Raw genomic sequence first — 24655 nt, forward strand, 5'->3', positions numbered from 1 at the left:
TCACTCCCCAAAATCTCAAGCGAATATTTTATCTAAAACAATTAAAGCTATTATTTTTTGCAAACCTTTTATCTAAAACAAGGTTAAGAACAAGCCTTCCTGCTGCTACAACTACTCCCCTCTGTTTCAAAACATAAGCATTCCTGATTCAGGACAAGCATAGCCAGATACATAGCCATGCTTATAACTTGGAACAGATGGAGAAATTTTACACAACATGGTGCCGATCTTGACCAGACAAAGAAAAAAAAATCTGATGACACTATTTAGTAGAAATAACTTGAAAGATGGCATGTGCCTCAGTTACAGCCATGAACTGAGCGTCCACTACAAAAACGTTGCTACAAGACAGGCCAAAGAAGGCAAAAGATGGGACACAGCCCTACTTGAGCTCTCAAAGGTTGCACACACGGTTCTTTAAATCTGTTCAGTCATTCTCCAGTCTTGCGATGTACTTGTCGTAGAACTTGCCTGCTTTCTCGAGCTCACCAAGCTCAGTGTAGCAGTCGGCGATCGCACCGTAGGCTTCTGTAACACCTGCGTCCTCTCCGGTCAGCTTAGAGATGTTCAACACCATGGAGTGGTACTTTATAGCTTCCTTGTACTTGCCTTGTCTCTGCAAAGATGCTCCTAAAGAATGCAAATAAAAAACGAACATCAGTAGATTGTTTGCTGTTTTCATTTTTGCAGGTCGCATTTCTTGAATTTCTATTGAACATGGAAAAAAGATCCTTCAGGAATCAGCATAAATATGAACATGTGTCTCATTATCGAGCATTTCAAAAACGTTCATTCATAAAAAAAGCAATCTATAGGGGATTCTACAACAATCAAGGTGGCTATTATAACATCCAGTTTCAAACGTGCATGGAAAAAGGCACGAAAGTAAATTATTGATGGGAAGCAAACCTAATCCACGTGCCGCCTTCTTCTCTTCGACGTGATCACCCAAGGATTGTGCAAGATCAAAAGCAGCCTTAAACTCAGGAAATGCCTTATCAGGGGCTTGGTTTCTCAGATAGTTCTTCCCAGCCCTCAGATATGAAATTAAGCGATCCTTCTGGGGATCAACAATGACTTCTGATTCAGGTATCTTACTACCAACCGGTGCATAGCTCAAAGAAGGAGCATAAGATTCAATCTTGGCTTGTCTTCTCAGTGCTGCATTTATCTGACGTAGCTGATCATTCAATCGTTTAAGCTCCCCTCTCCGTTGTCTTGCAAGGAGCCCTACAGGATATCTAAATTTTTCAACATATTAAGAAATAGTAAAACCAACTTAAAGAGGATGAAGTAGTATGATGTACCAACTATACTGGCCCACATAGTTGCATAGATAAATGGAAACATGCGAATTGAATAATCTGATGATATCACACTTCCAGTTTAAGACTTTATAACTGGTACTGGATCAGAAATGAATAAAAGCAACAGTAAGCTAAAAAGATATATGAGGCAAGACATCTAGAATACACACAGATAGATGATATTTTTTACAGTCAAATTCACAAAACTCTGGGTTTTGAGGCTTTGAGGCATCTATAATGCATATTTTGCAATTTTATTAAAAAATAGGATTAAACTCTTTTTTTTAGCATATGTCCACATTGGTGAGCGACAATTCACATTCTCAGCACATGCACTTATTAATATTTCTCTAAGGGTCGTGAAATGCCTCAAGCCTAGAGTTGTGTTATTTACTGCTTTTTTTTACAATTGTAAATAACAATATATTGAAGAAACAAAACAAGATTGGATGTTTGGAACTTAGGATGTGTGTAAATGATAACCATATGAATCGGTCTATTCTGTGTACTATACGGGATTACATGTCAAACATTAGGTAAAGTGGGTATGCTTGTACTTTAAATATTAACCAATCAACCAATCAAATATGAACAGTTAATTTGAAAGTATTAGCTTTTAGTTGTGTACTGTACATATGAACTCCTTTGGAATTATTTTATTGAAATTTTCATTAATGTACATTTGGTGTACCAGGTATGTGTTTTTCAAAAAGTGAAAGGATTGTACGCACCACAGTGGACTTATGGGGATAAACACAATAAAAAGGAGGGTTAGGACACCATGGCTGGATGGGAGGGACTAACAAGAGGCCAAAACAACCTTCAGGGAGACTTGAGTAATGGATATTTGGAGATATGGTCTATGTGTTCATAGCAACATCCTCAATACAAGGATGATGGTTAAGAAATAATAACTATTTCTCTTCTTCAATTTGCTATATCTCAATACTTCTAATTCTCTCATTCCAATTTGTCTCTCACTCTCTTCTATTACCTTAATCTTCTTCAAACCATCCTGCACAATAAGTATCATGCCGTAGATATATAAGAAAATTGTGTACTGGAAGGCTGAATGTTATATCCAGTTTGCTATCCACAACATGTTTCTACATGCCTCCATCATTTCTGTACTTCATATTGTAATGATCTTACCTCCAACGGTAGCTCCAATCATGGCAATTGCAAAAAGCAAAGGCATGTTAGGTAGAGAGTACTCTGGCTCACACGGTTCTGCGAAACAACTGGGTGGTAGAACAAGCATGACAGAACTGAGAAGACATGCTTTCCCAAAACAGGAAGATATCACTTTCTGAAAAGAAAAAAGATGTTTTGATGTTATCAGTAAACATTAGCCCAAGGAGTAAAGATTGAATTGTACTAAAAATCGAGATGATACAATACTATTTTAAGAAAAATAATGCAAATGAATAAAGGGGTATTTTACAGCATTATATAATTAAGAATCAGGTGAAACATAACAGGATAAAAATATATATATATCATGGGACTCACCATCATACCTGAAGGTCAGATGTAGACTTCATAAGAAAATGGCCGTGTCCATTATCTTCATGGATGTCATCACTTGTAGAATGGATGGCATCAGTTGATGACAAGCAGCATCGAACTATAGAACACTGCACAGGAAACGGACGTCTTCCAACCTTGCCAACCAGTAAAGGGACAGGAAATGTTTGCTCTGCAAAACAAGTGGTAGCACATGTCAGAAAGATTCAAAACAATTGTTCGCTCTTCAGAATGTGTAAGTTTCTATTTGATATTTATACGGCGCAACATGAGTGTCCACCGGCCAGGCGGCCACTCCATTATCAATCATATAAAATTCGCTACAGTGAATTCTATGATCAATCCCAACTACATGAACTGTGAACTTGGGTTCCTGTTTACCATGTGTACTAATATTGCAAGCAAGAAAAACAAGAAAGCAAGAAAGCTCCGCAGCTTATGTATTCAAACCACTGCAACAAAGTTAGCTTAGCATTATCAGAGAATCAACCAAAGTAGGGTGAAACACATAAATTGGCATTTCCTATTTGACAAGTTAGCTTGTTGTGTTAAGCATAAAAAATTATATATGGGCTAACTCAGGTAAGCTTCCTGCACCTATAATTCCACAAAACAAACCTTGAATGGTAGAACTCCAAATTGTGAAGGATTTATTATCTTATTTCAGTTGAAAAATAAATGTTACCAAAATAGAAACGGAACCAGCATGTTTGTCGTAGGAAAAAGTGGCAAGCAAAAGCTCAGAAAAAAAACAAAGTACCCTCAATTTTCAACAAAGATGCTCACACAAATACATACATGTTCAAAGTAATCCAGCAAATTCCTTCGAGCTCGCATCGCAATAAACAGCTCGAAAGATCATCCAAGAAATGCTTCCAAGAAACGGAAAGGGAGAAGGAAATGGGCACGCACTAGAGGTTCCCGTGCGGGAGCGGGAGCGGGAGCGGCAGGGCTTGGTTCTCTCGCCGGAGCTCCGCCGTGGAATCGCCCACGGCGGCGGAGGGGAGGGACGCAGGAGGAGCTCCATCAAGAGGATAAGGGAAAATCTCTTCCCTTTCTGTCGTTGGATGCTGCTGCTGCTAGTAGCTCATATCGTCATCTGCTCTGCGGAGAGCCGAGCCGAGCCTGGCTTTGGCTCGGCTAACATAGCAGACCAGCTCGTTTACTGATGCGGCGATGCGTGCGTGACTGCGTGTGGCTGGCCCGCAGAAATATTGGGTGCAACCGTGCGAGATTTTAGATAGAAACACCTTTTTTTTTTTCAACAAGCAGTTCTAAATAGGAAAGGGAGAAAAAATATTTGAAGTATCCTCATCAATGGCGGTTTTGCTAATTCGCGCAGATGCGCCATATGCTTATCTCGCATGCACACGGCAGATCAACTGCGCATCCACCTTGGTCCCACACATGCATGCATGTCCCTACACACGCATGCATGCATAATCTTTTATTTTAATGTTTTCATCTTAATTAATTTAGGATGTAGTGAAAGTTAAAAATTTATATTATACTATCTCTTTTTTAGGTTATAAGACTTTCTAGCATTGTCCACATTCATATATATGTCTAGATTCATTAACATATATATAAATGTGGGCAATGTTAGAAAATCTTATAATATAAAACGGAGGAAGTAAGATATTTTTAATGGAAAATACTTTTTATAATTCAAAAAATCTGAGTTGAAAGTTTTCAAATCTCGAGTTGAAAGTTTCAAATTTGAGTTGAAAGTTTTCAAATCTCGAGTTGTAAGTTTCCAAATCTCGAGTTGAAAGTTTTCAAATTTTATATTGCAAATTTAAATTTGAGTTGAAAATTTTCAATATTTGAGTTGAAAGATTTTAAAATTTGACTTCAAAGTTTAAATCTTAAGTCGAAAGTTTTCAAATCTAACTTAAAGTTTTCAATCTATTAGAAAAAATAAAAAGCTCTTGTAGGCACTAATTATGATTAGCACTAATCACTAATCACATCATCATTAGTGCTAATCACATGGTTAGCGATGGGGCACAGCGTACGCGTCAGCGGGTGCGCATGACTTATGCTCGTGGCGCATACGCGCGCGTTAGGAACCCCCATGAATGGACAGGTTACAACTGACCCAAAAAATATTGCTCATTGTTTTATGTCTTAGAAGAGAATAGAAAGTTTGTACAACAAAGAGCGGGAGGACGTGAGACCCCTCTTTGTGAGTTCGGCCAGGGGATAGGGCGCGATGATCAAGAGCGTAACCTCGCCGTGGATTAGGCTAGCGTGGTGGATGGCGATCAAGAGGACGACGAGAGATTATCCAGGTTCGGGCCGCTGGGAAGCGTAATACCCTACTCCTTTGTGTGGATTTCTGTTTACGCTATTACAAGAGATCTCAAACCCAAGAGAGACGGTTGGCTAGTCTTCTCCTAAGGTTCAAGCTCCCAATAGTCATCCCCTTGCTCGGTGGGCAAGGTCCTTTTATAGTTCAAGGGGATACCACATGCACCGCCTCTACACATCTCCTTCCTAGAGAGGGGCCCACATCAACCTGGGTCGAGCTGCCGCCCATGCCTTAGGCCGAAAGTAAGGTGGCGCTCGTCCTCAGGTGGGCCCCAGCGTCGTCCTTCACCTGACACGGGGGACATCCCCTGTCATTCCTTCATAAATTCCTGGAGACTTTTGTGGGTACATGCGCATGGGATGCATCGGCCGAACATCGATCCTCTGCCGTTGATGGGACGGGGCATACCTTGCCCCAAGCCGCCTGACACAGGGTAGGACGTGGGTGCGCTGCCGCCTGTCCCATCCGCCGGTGGCCGGTCAGAGCCCGGTCAAGGAAATTGACGCACGTCAATCACTGGGCGGCGCACGACCAGCCACACCGCATTAAATGAGACGGGGGGCGGTTGGGGCGCCGCCCATAAATACGCCTGGCAACGCCCCTATCTCCGCCCACTCGACCGCCACGTGGCAACCGAGTGAGGGCCTCGGGGTGCGACAGGATACCCCGAGCCCCCTAGGCGGACTCGGGCGCCTCTTGGCTATTTATTACCCGCGCGTCTGACCCCCTGAGGGGGGATCCGGGCCGCTCGGCCACGTGGCTGGGGGAAAAGACTTTTTCCCCTCAGCATGGGTACCCCGGACCCATATGACCAACAACTTCAATAAGAACACTCTAAAAAAAAAAGAGAGAAAAGGCTTCACCGAAGCGATGCGCAACAACTCCATTAGAAGCTAAGCTCCTACGTGGGGAGTGACCGGGCCAAGAGTTAATGAATAGGCTCTAGCAGTACACCATAATAAACTCTCTTGGCACAGCATCCAATACGGCAGCAGTACTAGGTGTGGCATTGTTAAAGACACAATCATTCAGTGTTTCCAAATTTTCCAAGCCACTAAGATAATTAGAGAGTTTAGCCATTTCTTAGCTTTCTTAGAGACACCTCTGACCACTTGGGATCATCAGTTAGAGAATCGCCTTGAGGAAGTTAGAGAATCCAAGAAATACAATGATTATGGGACGGATGTAAGACACAAGGATGTGTTGTGGGTTACCCTGATACGCTTGTATAGTCACGTATCCGTGTCGGATACGGCAATGGATACGGATACGTATCGGATACGCTCCAATACGTATCCCGTACGTATCCCACATATTTGTGATTTGCAAAAAAATAAATAAATCGAGATACGCCAGCGATACACCCACGACCTTCCTCTGTCTTCGCTCGCATCTGGGATGCGCCACCGCACGAGCTCTGGCTCAACTTGATGGCTGATGTCTCTCGTGCATGCCCGGCGTTGCCGCCGGACGCCGGCTGCAGCCGCGCGCGTTGCTGCCGTGCATGGGGCCACAACGTCCCCTCCGCGAGACGACAGAGCCGCCGCTGCTGGGCGGTGACGCACCTCTTTCACCGCCAACCTCGACGGCAGAACTTTTTCTTTCTTCGCTTGACCGCCTGGCCGGGTAATCCATTCTCTTCAAAAGTTTCATGCTTGAATCTGCTGCGCCTTTCTTGTTTTCCTTAGGACAAAGTACTACCGTTTTTGTTAGTTACAAGTGGTAGTGCATCTAGCAATCCTAGTGGTTACTGGTTAGTGCGGCTGTTAATGTTGATGCAAAGTCATCAAGAAATATATGATTGAACTATTAATCTTTGGTTCTGGGGATCTTAATTGCTTCTTAATTTGAATTGCCTATAGAAGAGAAAATTGCAGAATATTGATATGGAATCGGCTACACTAATACTAGTATTATATCGCTATTTCTTTACAAAAGTTCCTTGATTATTTTGTATTTTTAATATATATAAATACAATTTCCTTAATTTTTTGTGTGTTTTTAATAGTATATATATATATATATATATATATATATATATATATATATATATATATATATATATATATATAAGCGTATCCCCGTATCGACGTATCGCGTATCCGTATCCCCGTATCTGGGTAACGTAGGTACTGTCTCCTCCTGTTGATCACAAAGATGGCAAACATCCGGGTGTGACATCCCAAACTTCTCAAGGCGATCCGATGTCTAACATCGGTTATTCACTACCAATAAAAAAGAACTTACATTTAAGGGCCGCCCAAATCCGGTATGTTTTCTTCCGTAGGGCAAATTTTATGAGAGAATTCCTTATATACCACTAGAATTTGACCAGTTCCCTTATATGCCACTCAAAATTGGCTTCTCCCTTATATGCCACTAATTCAAGTTTTTTCACCCTTTTATGCCACTCCCACCACTATAGTGTTAGTTGACTGTTAGTCAAAGGTTAGTTTTTTTTCGTAAATGACCAATATGCCCTCTCAACTAAAAAAGTGTAAACTTCAAAAAAATCATAACTAATTTATTTTAAATCCTTTTCGAGTGAACAAAATTTTGTCAGAACCAGTGAAAAATGCTCTTTATATTAAAAATATTGTTGGAAAACTGCATGTTTCATGCTTACATTGAAAATTTATTTGTGATGGTAATGGCTAAAATTGAATGTGATGCAGAAAAAATCAATTTTCATATGTTGTATCTGGTAGCTATATTAGTACTAAAATACCTATTATTGGTTGCATACTAATTCTAAAGGGCAAATGCGTCTTTTTACAATGAAGTTAACGGTCAACTAACGGTGGACTGACGGCAATGGCATAAAAGGATGAGAAACTTGAACCGGTGGCATAAAAGGGAGAAGCCAATTTGAAATGGCATATAAGGGAGCCGGTTAATTTAGAGTGGTATATAAGGGATTCTCTCAAATTTTATTGACCTAGTGAAATAGGTGCGGTAAGTAAACTTACTCGTGTAAGCTCCTATGTCCGAAAACTTCCAACTGCGTTTTCATTATTATTTCAGCAGGCTTATTTGGTTCATCTATGATTTTCAACTCAAAGCAGATGCCCTTAACCATTTACACGCTATTTGAGACATTGTCTTATCTTCTAATCCCTTCGTCCCAAAATATAAGCATTTCTGGCTATATGTTTAGATTCATGGTCAAAAGTTGCTATATTTTGGGATGGAGGTAGTAGCAACTTCACTAATGCCAAACCTCTTTTAAAAATTTCAGTTTTACTATGGAAAATCTAGAAAGCTAGAAATGACCATATTTTCAATTCAAAAACTTGTAAGCTTTTTTAGGTCTGTAACGCAGCAGAAGCTATGGCAAAAACTTATGAACACAATATGCAAAACCGACAACAAGAACAACAGGTAATCAATCAAGACCAAACACTTATACATTCTGTTCAGCCCTTACCTACAGGTACCCGTTGCTATGTTTACACATATTGGAAGGACAATGAAGCATGATTTAGAATTTTTTATCTGATAAAAGCATATTCCAAAAACTATATTTCGTCTTTGCTTGCTGAACTTGTAGGAATAATCATGGCCTATCAGATATGCTCTGCACTTTCTATGGGAACCACGGTATTCCTTTCCGATTGCGGGATCATTGTTCAAACTTTGCAACAGGATGACTATACTTCCAGTAAAACTCAACACAAATCATTATCAAATGGATTCCAAGAGAAGCAAACAAGCACGCTGATAGCCTTGCAAAAAAGGCTAGAAATCTCAAAGCCAACTTTAAACTGATCTGAATTGTCATAACAATAGACATACATGCTTATTATCCTCCAAGCAGTCCCATTTTGGGAACCCTTTCAACACTCCCTTTGGGAGATGTAATCATCGCTCATGTAATATGCTTTTAATCTAATCTTCAATAAAGTTCATGAGTTTTAAAGAAAAGCGCCAGAGTGAGCCACTGAGCTGCTAGCGACTTCGGCTCATTTGGCATGCGACTATGCGAGCCAAGACGAGCCTGAGCTATATTGCATTCTAAAACCCCTACTTTTGTTTAAAACCATCCGGATTCTATATCACTAAACAAGGTTCCTTATGTTGAAGATTTGTGCAACTAACAAACAGTGGCGGATCCAGAAAGAAATTGCAGTGGGGTCTAAGCAAACTAGCTAGATAGAGTTGCACTCCCTCCTCCTATCTACCTATGGTAGAAAAATTTAGTGGGGTCTTCGTGGGTTCTCTCATAGTCTTCACGGCAGTAGTGGGGGCTCGAGACGGCAGTAGTGGGGGCTCGAGACCCCGCCGCCCTCATGCTGGATCCGCCCCTGCCAACAAATGTATTAGGTAGTGAAATAGACACTCCTAAACGGATATCACTTTATCTTTGAGTAAATTACATAAAACTTCAGAATAAATGCCTTCAAAGTAAGAAATTATGTCTTTTTTCACAGTTTTTGAGGTGAATTTTTATCACAATTTTATGTGGAATAATTACACAAATCTAATAAATTTTTGAAATTAAATTTTTAAGGAAAATCAAATATATCAAGTGCTAACATTGTAGAAATAATTATTTCAAAAATCATTTTTCATGAAAATATTTCAAAATCAATGGTGATTTATATTAACAAAGTTCATTTTTTGGCCCTTAAAACTTTATTTGAAATCCCTTTCGTATTTAACTACAGAATTGGTCAATGGTCATCGATTCTACATTATTATTTTTGCGTGAAATCCCCATTCCATATTAGTCAAACTTTTTTCCTATATTAGATTGAGATCCCACAATCCACATCTCTTTCCAACCTACAATCAACCCTAGTTCCTATCTACCTCCAACCAAGCCTCCTACCTCAATTTCAGAGGCAATCGTTGACTCTGTGCCATGTCCACTTATGCCTAGAATGAGCCGGACGATGTGCTGTCCTCTATCTATTGCCACTTTCTTTTCCGGCCTCTTTTTCTCCAACTCTGGGAAGATTCTCCCACACTGTCATTCTCTCTTGTCTCCGCCAACTCCAGCCGTCGAATCTACTGCCACTGTCCATTGTCACCTAACCACTCGCTGGAGATGCCCACCCTCCAAATGATAATGTTAGACTAGAGAAGGAGGTCATGGCATACAAATTGTGGAGTATGTATGAAGCTCACAAAATAGTAAGATTTGCATTGATTCTTTTTTTTGTCAAATGTCATTTAGCAAATATGTTATTTTTCTTCAGTTTTTAAAACACACGTAACATAGCAAACTACTCCCTTTGTGCCAAAATATAAGGGATTTTGATCGGATGGGACATATCCTAGTACTACATATCTGGACTGTCTAAATTCATAGTACTATGTCCCATCTGATCAAAATCCCTTATATTTTGGAACTTAGGGAGTATTCCTTTATGGTAGTAGTCAAGTACTTCTATTAAAAAAATATCCCACAGGTGGTTTTGTCAAATTCTAAAAATATCATAAATATCTTGGACTGCCAACACTGGTTGGTGGATCAAAAGAAGGTGCTTTTAAGAACATCAAGTAAAAGATGTGGGAGAAAATTTCGACTCTTAAGTGGCAGGGTTTGTCGAAGTCAGGGAAGGAGAATTTGATAAAATTTGTACTATTGACGATACCGACGTCCTTTCTCTGTAAAAAAACAACCTCGTACTACAACGAATCCGGACATAGAGTATGTCAAGATTCGTTGACTTTTTTTTGGGACTGAGGAAGTACTCTCTGAGCGTGTTTCAGATCTCCAAAGGCCTATGCTCTTAGTTACGGACTTACATTCAATGATCTCAGATTTTTGGTGGGGTGCAAAGAAAGGACAAAGGAAGATGCACTGGATAGGGTGGCAGCGTACGTGTCGAACAAAGAGAAATGGTGGATTGGGATTTCGGGATTTACATGATTTCAATCAAGCTCTGCTGGCTCGTCAGGGGTGGAGACTGCTAGTTACTACCTCCGTCCCAAAATGTAGCTATTTCTAACACAGTACTTTGTCTCAAAATGAAGCTATTTTTCTACCTATCTTCTCCTCTCAACCAATCACAACCATTCTTTTTCACCTACTTTCTCTTTTCAACCAATCACACACCTTCTTCAATCATTCTCATCTACTTTCTTAATATCCATACCAACATTAAAAATGCTTATATTTTAGGATGGAGGAAGTAACCCGGAACCATTATGTGCTAGAATATTAAAATTCCGGACCATCCCTCAACTGTGGCGGAAAGGGTGTTGTTCCAGCTGGAAGAGTGGGCGAACCTGAGGGAGCAGAAGAACCTCACCATTCCAAGTCCGGCACAGAGGTGGACGAAGCCACCAAATGGGTAAATGCGGACAGGGGCGGAGGGCGAGGTAGGGCGAGGTATGGCGCTCGCCATACCTTCTCCTCCCGCCTACCCCCGGGAGTCCAGGTCTGCAGAGTGCGAGACGCAGAGACCGCGACGACCGCGAGACGGCGATAGAGCGCAGGCTGAACAACGCTGCGACCTTCGAGATGCCAAAGCCGTGTGCGGCTTGTTTTCTTGTGTAAATTAGGCTCTTTACCATGAAACCCTAACCCAAATTTCTCTAATCCCCAATCCCCGATCCATCCTCATCGGCAGAGCAGGCGAGAGGCGGCGCTGCGGGCGACGGCCGACAGGGCGAGCGCCGGCGCTGCGGCGGCGCGGCGAGCCGGCGACGCGAGGCAGCGCGCGGCGGCACGGCTGCGCAGGGCAGCGGCGCGGCGGACCGGCGGCCAGGCAGGCAGGCAACACCGCGGCAGCAGGAGGCAAGGCAGGCGGCAGGCGGCAGGCAGCACCGCAGCAGCCAGCAGGAAGAAGGCAAGCAGTCAGGCAGAAGCAGGCAAGCAGCCAACTAGCCAAGCAATCAACTTATCAACCAAAAAATGGATAGAAAGAGAAAAGGAAAAGCATTGGCTTCACAAAGATGTACATATTCTTCAAATGTTAACAATTTCAGAATATTTTTGTGGGTTTGAAGTATACAAATTTGGTACTAAAATTGCATTTGTGTAATGTATTTTGCAGATTTGAAGAGTTACTGAAACCCGGGCACTAGTTGTGCATCTTAAGCAGAAGATCATGGGCCACACCGCCACACCTAATTTTTTTTCCGTCCTCCGCCACTGAATGCGGATGGTGCATTTTCATCAAATAAACATAAGGGAGCATCAGGGGTGGACATGAGGAATGCTTTGGGAATTTTGTGGCTGCAACAACTAGTTTTTATTCACAGGTAGCAAATGCCACAAAGACGGAAGTGTTGGCATGTAGGCAAGCCACAGAACTGACTATGGAGAAGGGGTGGATAGAGTGATAATTAAAATAGATAATTTGGAGGTGGTGGGGATGCTAACACAGGTTGGAGTAAACTGTTCTATGTATGGGACAATAATCCAAAACCTCGATAGCAGGTTAAAATCGTTCCGGGAAATGAAGGTCCAATTGGTGTGACGATCAGCATATAAAGCTGCTCACTTGATAGGCAAGGAAGGATGCGTGATGGGCGAAACATCGAATTGGCTGTCAGTTCCATTGGCCTACATCAACCATATTTTAAAGGAAGAATGTAATTTTGATAGCTATATTCGGTAGTTATTTTTGTGAGGTCTTACCTAAAAAAAGAAAACTTGGAAGTAAAAAGGTATAGTTCTTTTAGTTAAAGGCTAAAAAAATAAACTCACAACAAAGTTTAAATGTTCAACAGACTGTTGTTAAAAATGTCAAAACACAGAGAAGGCCTCTGCAGCTGTTGCTGCTCCCACTCTGCATCCCTATTGTTTTGTTCGGTTCTGCAGCTGCTAACTTTTGTAGGGAAAAAAAAATATCATGAGTTGTGTATGTGACCTAGCTAAACCCTGAAAATTAAAAAGTATATAAAAAAAGGTAAGTCTCATATGGGTGATTTTTTTCTCTCGTTTTATGCAACCTTCATCAACGCAAATAATACATTGGCATTAGCACATGTCAACGACAACTCTGCTTAATCAGTAAGGTTCAAAAATGTACATATGCCATAAAATGGCGCACCAGTAGAGCGTAATAAAATGTTTACATTAGATAAAATTACTACAATAAACATAAAACTTCAAGAAATCAGCACATAAAATATTGCAGCAGCAAGTCACCAAGCGATTAAATCTAGCATCAGAGATCACTACAAGATTCCTAGACGTCAATTTCAGTTTCAAGAATTCCACAAGACCAGCCTAATGGTACAATGCATATTACATAGCTCTGAACACTATGCATTTGCTTCCTACAAAAAGAACGATATCTCTGGTGGTTGAACAAAGGAGAAGATGGCTTCACCGAATACCTCGTACAATGAACTCAACAGATGCCCAGCATTTTGGTCCTCCTTCCAGGCTAGCCTCAGCACTGTGGAAACTCTTTGTGTGTGGTTGCTTCCCTGATCCCTCCGAATCACACCTGATGCGGTGCTTTCCACCAATTGCCCAGAGGATGAAGTTTGCGTCATGCTAGGGTTGGGTAATTGGGTGGAGAAGCCATCCATGGTTCCTGGCATGGGAGCTGAAGTCATAGAATTCATCGCACCATCTGTTGTCATCTTCTTCAGAGGTGGCTGGGATGTGGAGAGATCTGTACTAGACTTCCGTTTATCTGAAATTTGAATTGACCATAGCCTTACTTTCACACCTTAATAATTTCAACATTTTGCAGTATTATGTATCTGAGAAGAAATTGTTCAGCCGATAAAATAACCATTTTTATTTGTTGTGCGTTGCCAAGCAAGTAGCAACACATATATTATATAGAAGTACCAACTTACTTGGGTTGTTAGTCACGACTCTCTTATTACTCCTCAAAAGAGGCCGTGTTGATGGAGAAAGCAAATTAGGAAACAACTTGAGCCGATCATATAAGCATTTTCCTGCAGCACACTGAAAAATGCATTCCACAGGTAAGAAGCTGGTGCATAAAAATAGATAACATGTATTCATCGAAAGCTTGTAATCTAACCAGCAGGGCACCATAAACACGCCATGCTTCCTTTCTTTTCATCTCATTTTTCTGCTTATCAAGTTGTAATTCCGGCTCTAAAAGCTGCATGTATGTCTCGAGGTTGGGCAAAAGCAGAAGCCTAATCTGGTAAAGAACAAAAATTGTGAGCAAAATTTTGCTGAAATATAAAATTAGATTAGCTTGAACAGGACTTACTGCACTGGGCCCCAATGCAGATATCCCTTGAATCGCACCATAGTGTTGTGTCAATGATTTCTGAGGATCAAGAAATCCCTGGACCAACGTCCTTGTCACCCGGGTTTGGATGTTGTGATACGCATGACCAAACCTACAAAAAGAAATGTTTGTATTTCAATGAAAGCAACATCAAAAGGCAATCAATCAGCACAAGCAGCAGAAACCAATTAACCTCTAGCCACAGAGCAACTTAAGTAATGTTCAACCATTCGCAGGGACTTCATAACAGAAGTGTGTTAACATAAGCACTCAAATACATGACAGCTAATAGATCCACAAATCCTGTTCCCTCTCCAAATCAAGCACACGCCCTCGGGCAAAGCTGGGCAGGCCGTGCGTACTCGCGTGAAGTCAACCGCGGTGTGTGGCATAGATCTTTCTCGGTAAAAACTGAACCCCGAAAAAACCGAACCGATCTTCTTCGGTTTATTTTGCTCGGTTGATATTTTTCTAGAACTTCCTTCGGTTTACATTTTACGAAAACCGAATTCCAAGCAACCCGAAAAACCTGATCCAATTAAACCGAGGAAACCGAATGCCCACCCCTAGTAATTGTGACAAAGCTCCTCCAACTAAACATAAATCTAAGAAGAGGTGCTATCACACATAGTAAATCCGTAAGGAATAAGCCTCAAGCAAGTTCCTGCCCCACATGAAAATATGTTTGGTTATTAGTTTCCATCTGTATTAACACTCTCCAGTGTCCAGTTTCCTAGCTTTTATGATCTTGTAGACCTTGTTCTTGTTGGGTCTTGAAATTTTTTGTGCTTTATTATCTACTGTATGCTATATTTCTAAGTGGGGTTCTCCCCTATCGTTTCTCTAAGGGAACTTCACATGAGACAAAGTCACCGCCAACTAAATATATGCATCGAGATAAAGCGTGGAGCTTTTAGTCTACATGGCCTATAGAAAAATGCAAAAATCAATGTAACATAAAACAAATACTACCTAACATTCTATTTATTAGTAGAATTATGCAAGTGAGGAAGTGGTTCCATAACTGATAGTAATTGTTCTTGTCTCGCCAAGAAATAAAGGGATAAGTCCATTCTACTTGCCTTTGTCTAAAACACACCACTGAACTTCAAAACCAGGTATTTTGCAACACCCCCCCCCCCCCCCCCCCCCCCCCGAATTTCCAGGCGGGTAAATTGTATGGTATTGGAAGTTTGGGGGTGTGTTACAAAGGCAAGAATTGAGGGGGATAAAATGGACTTATCCTAGAAATAAATAACTGACACAGTAGGAAATGGAGGTCAAACCACTATTGACTTCCCATTCATCCAGAAGTCAGTGCAGAGAGTCCGTACACCATTCATCCAAAAATGAAATAACAAATGTCATGTATAAGAGAATGGAGGGAATAGAAGAAATGAAGAACTATGATAATGGTGTGGAAATGATTCTAAAGATTATGTCTAGAAACTGTAACCATCAAGAACAGATTAGATTCTGATAACATTCTTGGATCTGAGTAGAATGAGGTTAGATAGCACATATTACTATCTGATAAAAGAAGCTACTCAAGTCTTTCTTCTCGTCCTTCTCCAGTTGAGTTTCTCTACAAGTAGATCTTTGTGCATGCAGCTTTGAAACTTCTAAAAATTTAAAATTTATGATATATATTTTTGAACCTAGTAGTGGTAACATCCTGAGTTAGTGGGATATTTTCATATTCTGTGGACTATTTGATCATTCGCTTGTATGGCTTGTAACAAGATTAATTCACGAAATATATACGCCTTTTTCATATTTTTTTATTACTTATTATATGTCTATTTGAAGCCCATTGCGATGCATAGGTATTTGAGTAGTTACTCTTCGTGTTCACTCACCTTCGACATACTGAACCAACCAAATTAGCAGAGAAGTCTCTAAGCTCCCAATGGTTGTCTGAAAGCCTATGCCCAAGCCTTTTCGCAACCATGCAGGTGATAATTGACGGCATCAACTGATGCAACTGGCAATCAAGAGAAATTTTGTTTCTTTAGCAGAAATATGCTGCAAACATAAGTGTGCAATGCTAAAAACAAAACAACTAGAAAGTAGAAGCATCAAAGTTGACTGATCAACCACTTACATATGGTTCAATATGAATGTGGGGATTGTGTAGGAGGCTTTGGACTACACGCATGAGAGCAAATAAAACAGGAAGATCACCTAAACTCCGGGTAACCTGAAATTATAAGGATATACATTGTAAGGCAATGCCAGCTCGCACAATATAGACTCTAAGAGCAAGATAACAACCTCATCGGCGATGAAGTAGGAAAAGTAAGGAACCAACGGATGAAGGCCTGAGTCTCTTGATAAGCTCACTAATGCTTCTCTAAAAACTGAGGTTTCAGATCTACTCATTGTAAGCTCTGCTATTTTATCAAAATACATCTGCAAACGAAACCAGTAAAGAAGAATATAAATCTTATGTAAGGCTCTAACAATATACAGTAACCACAATACCTGGAGTTCTCTAGATAACACATGCTTAACAGGAAGCTTGATGTCAACAGGAAGTCCATCATCTTTCCCATGCTCTGTCCTTTTATTCTCTGTTGGTGCTACGATAGCTGAAGTGAAACACTAATTGTCAGATAATACCAAAATCTACAAATAATGAACAAGCAAGGAACATTATAAACACGGATTTCATCACACTAAGGTCTGTTGATAGATCCCACAACTAATCTCTTCCTCACCCAAGGAACATTGTATATAAAGCAGGTAACAATATGATATAAGTTTTGTGAAGATAACTTAAACCGCAAGGGGTCACCGGAAGCAAATCCATATACAGATAACTAGAAGGTATTTGTGTTGGAATGGATCCAAATATCCTAACTAAATGTTAGTTCTAGAATATAAAATGCAACAGGTAATTAATAATCCTCCAATTGAACACCAACTAACCACCTCGTATACTCATATTCAAAGATTCAATATTTTTCTATAAAAATCTCACGAATAACACATACCTACATATTTACAGCCACAAAAGATCAACGTGGGGGTGGGTGTAGAACCTAGCATAACCCCCCAACTCGCTCTTTTAAAGAGTAAAATAAGATAAGATATATGAGCTAACCATCTACAGGAGGATTCTCTGGAATTGCAGGCTGGACTCCCTCAATGGCTAGCCAGTGAGCTACAACTGCTGTATCAAGAGGAGCTTTAGGTAGAGGGGCCTCAATAATCTGCACAGAGCCAATGAATAAGAAAGTTTTCAAATTGATCCCTATAATAAAATAAGTACAAAAGTTATTTGATTCATCCATTAGTAGAGCCCCTACCTCTTTGAAGTCTACCTCCCTGTCATCAATATAGAAGAGATCCTTGTGTCCCACAGCTCTCTTAAACCGCAAGGGGTCACCGGAAGCAAATCCATATACAGGCTGTGTGAAAATTCAAAGCAATTAAATAAATGCACTGAAAAAATACTTTTTAATGCCAACTTCACCATAACATAGAACCACCATAAAAACTAATGTCAACAAATTTCCTACCAGCGGTGCTGCATATGCATCAGTTTTTGTGGTAATAGATTATGATCCAATACAATGCTATTATTTTTAGCTTGTGTCTTAGACACTGAAGGCAATCATGTCCCACCTAAACTCCACTACAGTAACATTTTAACCAAAATAACAAAAATATGTAGCAAAAGTAACATCAAAGAAACCAACCTAGCACGCTAAACCAACCCAGTGATAATATTGAGAGTGCCAAAAAGGACACTATGTTACTCAAAAAAGGAGGAAACGCCTATATATGGAGTCATACAAAACATATAAACACATTGGCAATGTTTAATATATACTTCTCAGTTCTTAATCTGAAATTAAAAGAAAAACAGTTTCACATTTTCCCAGTTCTAACATTGAGCGTGGCAAAGAGGCATTATGTTACTTGTAAGCAAAGTAGGAAACTTTTACATACGCAGTCATATACAACAGCATATAAACACATTGGCAACGTTTAATACATAGTTCTCAGTCCTTGATTTGAAACAAAAAACATAATCATCAAATTCTAACATAAAGTGCATTTAGCTTAGCACACCCCATTTGACATGAATACATATCTCATATTTTATTTTGTATTTTCACATGGATTATTTCCCCCATCTTACCCAGCGTACACTATTGGGCTTCATCCTACTTATTCAGCTTTCTCTCATTCAGTTCCACGCAAAGTAAAATCAGCATCCTACTGGACTGCAGTAACCTCACAACTAGTGGGTGTCAGAGAAATAGGGGGCTGAATGGAAGGATATGGTTTCTCCCCTATGCTCAGTTCAGCTGTTCCCTTGAGGAATTACATGTCAAGCTTTAAAGACATTATTTGTTTTCTCGAACACACAGGAGAGCTGTGTTCTCAAATGGAACAGAAGGATTGTATATTTGTATTAAAGAAGAAGAGAGGGGAAGAAACCACCGAATACACCCAGACACCAAAAGCCTCTACCAATTGCAGTATCAGTTTTCAAACAAGAGATGATTGCAATGGCATTTATATGTCAGGGAACAGACATACCAAAAACAGATACAGGCATAGATTTTGCCTTAGTTATGGCTAACATGTCTCCATGAAAAGATCGTCAACTCTAAGTTTCTTAAACATTCATACTTTTAGCTTAATAATGAGCTGATTCCGAGAAATACTGAGCTCGACTATTTAGCTATCCAACTCAGAAGTTTGATGCATTCAAGTATACAACAGTTACTAGATCTACAAAACCTTTATTTAGTAGTCCTAAAAAATATTGTCAACGAAATAGAAACTACCTCAACATTCCTGAGGCTGAGAGCACTATCAACATCATCGGCAGTCAGGACTGTCCTCTTTGCATGCCGCATACACTTGATGGCCTCCTGTCACAATCCACAGCATAATAAAATACATATAGTGCCTAGGAGAAAATGGAATGGCATTTCTGTGACTGAAAATATTTATATGCTTACATACAAATTTTGCAGATCAACATATACTTCCAGAAAATTATCGCAAAACAGCAGATGTAACACCAAATTTATAACTTAAGCAACGAGATTATAGATCTACAGATAAAGCACGGACTTTATGAGAAAACTACAATTTATGAAAAGTTCATCACGATAGATGAAACCTGTAAAATTTGTAGTTTCATGATAAAATCGGTGCTAAATCAATAATTGTGTGATATGGCTCAAATATGTATTTTTCTGGTAATGCAGTGTTAAATTTGTATTTTTTGTGACAACTCTGTAGTTTGTCAATGATAGTTTTCCAAAATTTATGAGTAAAGATCAGATAGGAATAACATATTTCCAAGATTCAGTAAAGAAAACCTCAAATGATGAATTTATCGTGTAAATAGTGGATAGAACGCAAATTCTTAGACTCACTACCTCACTAAATATATACAAATTAAAAAAAATGGTGATAAAACAGGAACAAAACCCCAACATATGTTACCAGTAAGCTATAGCATGCAATCGAATGAGAGAAGATTAAACAGTCCAGAAACTCTGTAATGGTGTGCTTCAATGCTTTTGAAGAGACAATAGTGAACAAAAAAAACAACCACCTTCCGTCCAATATATTGCATTGCTATGAAGACCGTCCAATATATTGCATTGCTACAAAAACCCAGTGAACATATATTGAGCAGGACACAGTTAAGCAGTCAGTGTGAACCAGCATGTTCAAACAACAAGATGGAAACGCATCTCGTCCAGCAAACTCAAAACCCATTGGAATAGCTCTATCGCAAATATTCCACCACACAACTTAGCACAATGGTTGAGCATAGCAATCAATTGAGAGAACGAAGAACAAAGAGCAAGTAATTGCTCCCTGCGGTCCCAAATCACCCAGAAACTACAAATCCACGCCTCGGGGGGGCAGGCAATTTTCCTACGAAGGGAATGGTGGAAGTTGCCTCCTAGTCCCCCAAAGTGCACGAAACTAAAACCGAAGGGAAGCGAGAGATTCGGGAGCGCGGGGGGCACGGACCTGCATGATCTCGCGGAGGCGGTACTCCACGTCGGGGGCGAGCGCGGCGGAGACATCGGCGGGGAGATTGGCGATGCCGACGCTCTGCCCGATCACCTCAATCGTCTCTTTGGGCACTATGCTCATCCCTCCCCCGCTCTTTCTCCTCCCCCCCCCCCCCCCCCCCCCCTTCTCCCTTCGCCTCCCCTCGCTCCTCGCTCGCCAAATTACCCAAACCCTAGCTCTCTGGCCGTACTGCTCCCTTCTAGCCTCCGCCTATCCGCCACTGCTGCAGTGCCCTCTTCGCTGGTTCGCTAGCATCTAAGCGCTCGCCGCTGCCTCCTCGCCAGCGTTTCTCGCCGCCGCCGCTGGCGTGCACGCCGGAGCCGACGAGAAGAGGATTTGACCGAGTGTGGCTGGGAAACGTTTGTGAATCAAGAATTTCTCGTAAAATAGAAAACTACTTCGTAGGATATATTCCCAGCTTAGGGAGCAATTGGTTATATACTTCTCTCTAGGGTGTTTACTTGCGAAATTCTTATCTGCCGCACACGCGTCAGTATGGTCGCGCACACTTTTTCAGCCCACCAGCCCACGTGCTGTTTTCACATTTTCCCGTGATTTTCGGCCCACCAGCCTACTTGTTGTTTCCTTTTTTTGCCATGATTTTCGGCCCACAAATCCACGTGCTATGTTTCCTTATTTTCGACTCCACTCGTTTCCTTATCGTTTTTTTATTTTTCGAAACATTCAACTTGAATTTTGAAACGTTCAACTCAAAATTGATTCAAATTTGAAAACTTTCGAATCAAGTTTCGAAAATTTTTAACTCCAATTTCAAAACTTTTAACTCAAAAATCAAAACTTTGACTCAAATTTTGAAAACTTTCAATTCAAATTTCAAAAACTTTCAACTCACAATTAAAATTTTTCATCGCAAAAATGTAAAACTTTTAACTCAAAATTCTAAATTTTCATTTCTAACTGAAAACTTCCATATCAAAGTTTTAAAAAAATTAACTCAAATTTAAAATTATTTATGTATATTGAAAATTGCTAATTATGATAATTAACAGTAATTACTGTAATTATCGCTAATGACTATAATTAGCGGCGGGCGTCTTGCCCTAATCGCGCGCAGGGCGTGGGGGAGGGGGGCGTTGCCCGAGTTAAGCAGTCGGCGTGTGCGCGGCCATTAGAGCAAGGTCAATAGTGCAGCTAGTAGTAGGCTCTAAAATTTTATCATGTCTCAAGTAGAGCTAACTTAAAAAGCATCTCATACAACAAGCTACCTACAAGTTAGCTATAAACTGCCTTGGTTCAAACGAATTAACAAGCAGTAGAACCTACAAATAATTTTTTTTATTGTATCTCCTGGCCGATACAGCGTGGAGCGCTGTGCAAGCGCCGGCGCCAGAACAAGCGACGGCTTCTTTCTCAATCACTGATTTTCTTTCCTTAATCTCGTTTTAGACTGATTAACAAGTTTTGGAGCCTTCCTAATAGCACTATTGTACCTGCTCTTAGGAACCAAGTTTTCTTGCTAAAACGAAAAAGGTTACTATATTTGATCACTTAGAGCACCCGCAATGGTAAAGTAAGGTGCTATCTATAGAACATGTACATCTCAGTAATAGACTAAATTAATAGTAAACCACTTCAATGGTATGTCTATATGGGTATCTATAGCTCTCTAATTCATTGTCTCGTTTTTCTCTATAGACTATCTCCAGATTAGTAGATAATTTTGCTCTCTCTCTTCATTTAATCTCTTCCAAGTAGAAAAATATGCTGACATAAATCTCTTGTAGAGAGCCTATAGATAACCATTGCGGGTGCCCTTATTACAATGTGTCGGGGCTAGAGAGAGAAACTAGAGAGAGGAGCAGAGCAGAGCAGAGGCTACTACTACCTTCTTCCAGCGAGGCGAGGAGACCTGTGTCGGATCGGATGGTATAACGGTGTGGAGGAGGCGCCGGGGACGTGTATTTTCTTATATTTCATTTCTTACTAAAAGACGCTTTTCTCTCTCTCTCTCTTGTATTCTTGTGTATTTCATCATTTACAAATATGGTATTTATGCTCCCCCATTCACGCATCATTAGTTATACAAAAGAATTTAACCACTTAAAAATTTTATATTAAAATTAGAATCATTTGTTATACAATTATGAGCTTGTTATAAAAGTATACAATTGTACACCCTCCATATTTAAATATATAATATTGTTTACTTTATTTAGTCACACTTTTAAAACTCTCTCACAACTTAATTTGGAAACAACAAAAATATATGGGTAGATTTTTCTTAATAAGCGCTTTACATTATTGTAATTTTGTTAGATAAAAAAAATATGTTCAAACTTGTACAGCAAGAACAGAATAAAGTGTGAAGACCTTACAACTGAGGAACAATAATATAAAATAAATAAACAAAAGAAAAGAAAAGACTAGAAGACATAGCTTCAAATCGTCTTCTATCATACTTGCTCTTTTCTTACGCAGCCACAAATAGCACGTATCCACTGATTTACTTATAAAATTTGATATCATGATCATCTAACCAAAAATTGGTCTTTCGCTGCCTGACAAGCTTTGTTGTGCCCAAAAACCACACTGAGATGATCTTAGAAGTAGCCCAAACTCCTGCAACCCCTCATCAGTGTGCCATTCACATTTAACCAATTCCTTAGCCACCTTGCACCTACCGTCGGTCAGATCCATTCTCTAGATCCAACCGTTGTAAGCCCATAGTGCCTTCGCTCGCCAATGCCATCCAAGGGAGGCAGAGAAGAAGAAGGACCACCAACGCTGTTTGCACTACGTGAATGAATTGTTCTTGGCCTTATGTTCTAGTGCCTTGTCCTAGCCATTGCAGCACCACCACCAACGGATCCATTGACGTCGTGCTGATGCCGCTGCGGTCATTCTCACCATAAGGTCACCGGGCCAAACCTATACACCCGGTCGCCACCTGCACCGCCAACAAACTCGTCATCATACTATTGATGCCACTACTTGCATTGATGTCAATGAGAGCTATGGTCTCCACCAGGCATTTAAATCATGTTTTAACAATAAAATAGACATATATTATATTTATATACCCTATAGTTGAACAAATAGTTTCACTCATCACTCATTTTTCATTCCTCACTCAATGGTCCAGATCGTCTCGCTGAGATCCAATGCCCGGAATAGCTCCCGTGTATGCGTCGCATTCCCTCATCCAGATCCCTGAAATCACGACGCACTTTCATGATTCCCGATCGCGAAATCCTTCCGCTCCACTCCCCCAACACCGCATCATGGCCATCGCTCCCCTGCCCCGCATCCCGCCGCCAACCCCCACCCTGCCCCCTTCATCTTCGCTCCTCCCGCCGCCTCCATCGCTCTCCAAACCCTAGACCTAACTTCCCCGCCAAACGCCGTCTCGCGCTGCACATCGCACCCGACCCGCTCTCCCACCCCACCAGTTGTCCCCTCCGCTCGCCACTCCGTCGCTTGTCGCCCGTCTCAGCGGTTTCCTCTGCACCTCTTCCGATCTCCACTAGGAACTCCCGTCGCCGGAACTATGTCGCGTCGTCGCCCTATAGGGATGGTTTCCGTCGCATCTCCATCAAGTCAGAGGCAATTCCTTGCTGCTCATGAATTGTTTGACAAAATGCCTCTCAATGTTCTATCTGAAATTCTGAGCATGTTAATTTGTGTCTCCCCATAAGTTTAGATGGTGATAATTTGTACTGGTTAAATATCCTAAAAGAGTTCTTAAAAACTGATATTTGACCAAATATTTTAGTGATTCTATCGTGCATATTAATTCCCTGTAGAAATATAAAATATATATATCTATATGAAATTTCTATCGAGCTTCTTCTCATTATGACAACAGGAGGGTACACATATGCAGTCGTGAACTTTTCGTGTATTTAGTCAACAACTCAGTTTATTGGATGTGAATATTTTATATTCTGCATGTGAAGAGTAGATAGCAGACTTGAGAATCATTGGTTGTCACTGCATTATAATTGTACATCATATATCCTAGGAAATATTGGATCAATTGCAAGGACATGTGTGCAGCGTCAGCAGTTGGTGTGCATCTCATCGGAGTTAAGGTTAGTGTTTACTGAAAAAACATTGAATTGTGTTTATTCCTTTTCTTTGTTATGTTATTCATCTGGTACTACATGATTGGCAGTGCCCAGAGTGAGTCTAGAAACCACCCAAGAACCCACCAGTTTTAGGAAAACCAGTGGGGACTAGGTACTATCACAATTCTCACCGTGTAAAACATGATTTTAGATTTTTAGGTACAATTTATCGTGTAG

The 24655-nt window shown here is 40.5% G+C and overlaps 2 protein-coding genes across 3 annotated transcripts; both read right to left on the reverse strand.

The window, feature by feature from the left end:
* Positions 1-103: 103 nt before the first annotated feature.
* On the reverse strand, positions 104-3933 carry LOC127760392 (protein FLUORESCENT IN BLUE LIGHT, chloroplastic). Of its 2 annotated transcripts, XM_052284641.1 has the most exons (5): positions 3747-3933; positions 2828-3006; positions 2460-2616; positions 910-1230; positions 104-630 (listed from the first exon to the last, which is right to left on the reverse strand). In XM_052284641.1, the coding sequence occupies exons 1-5, from the start codon at positions 3859-3861 to the stop codon at positions 428-430; spliced, it is 975 nt and encodes a 324-aa protein (XP_052140601.1). In that variant the 5' UTR covers positions 3862-3933; the 3' UTR covers positions 104-427. The 2 variants fall into 2 exon arrangements, with proteins under 2 accessions (XP_052140601.1, XP_052140602.1); XM_052284642.1 differs by lacking the exon at positions 3747-3933 and having other exon boundaries at positions 2820-2966.
* Positions 3934-13084: 9151 nt separating this feature from the next.
* Positions 13085-20507, reverse strand: LOC127778332 (transcription initiation factor TFIID subunit 6-like). Its single transcript, XM_052304922.1, has 12 exons — positions 20346-20507; positions 19136-19222; positions 17642-17743; positions 17437-17545; positions 16815-16921; positions 16605-16742; positions 16435-16530; positions 16190-16314; positions 14310-14442; positions 14112-14237; positions 13921-14032; positions 13085-13751 (listed from the first exon to the last, which is right to left on the reverse strand). Exons 1-12 carry the CDS (start codon positions 20469-20471, stop codon positions 13387-13389), a joined length of 1626 nt encoding a protein of 541 aa, XP_052160882.1. The 5' UTR covers positions 20472-20507; the 3' UTR covers positions 13085-13386.
* Positions 20508-24655: the final 4148 nt, after the last annotated feature.

This window comes from Oryza glaberrima, chromosome 1 (assembly GCF_000147395.1).
Source record: "Oryza glaberrima chromosome 1, OglaRS2, whole genome shotgun sequence".
NCBI lineage: Eukaryota > Viridiplantae > Streptophyta > Magnoliopsida > Poales > Poaceae > Oryza > Oryza glaberrima.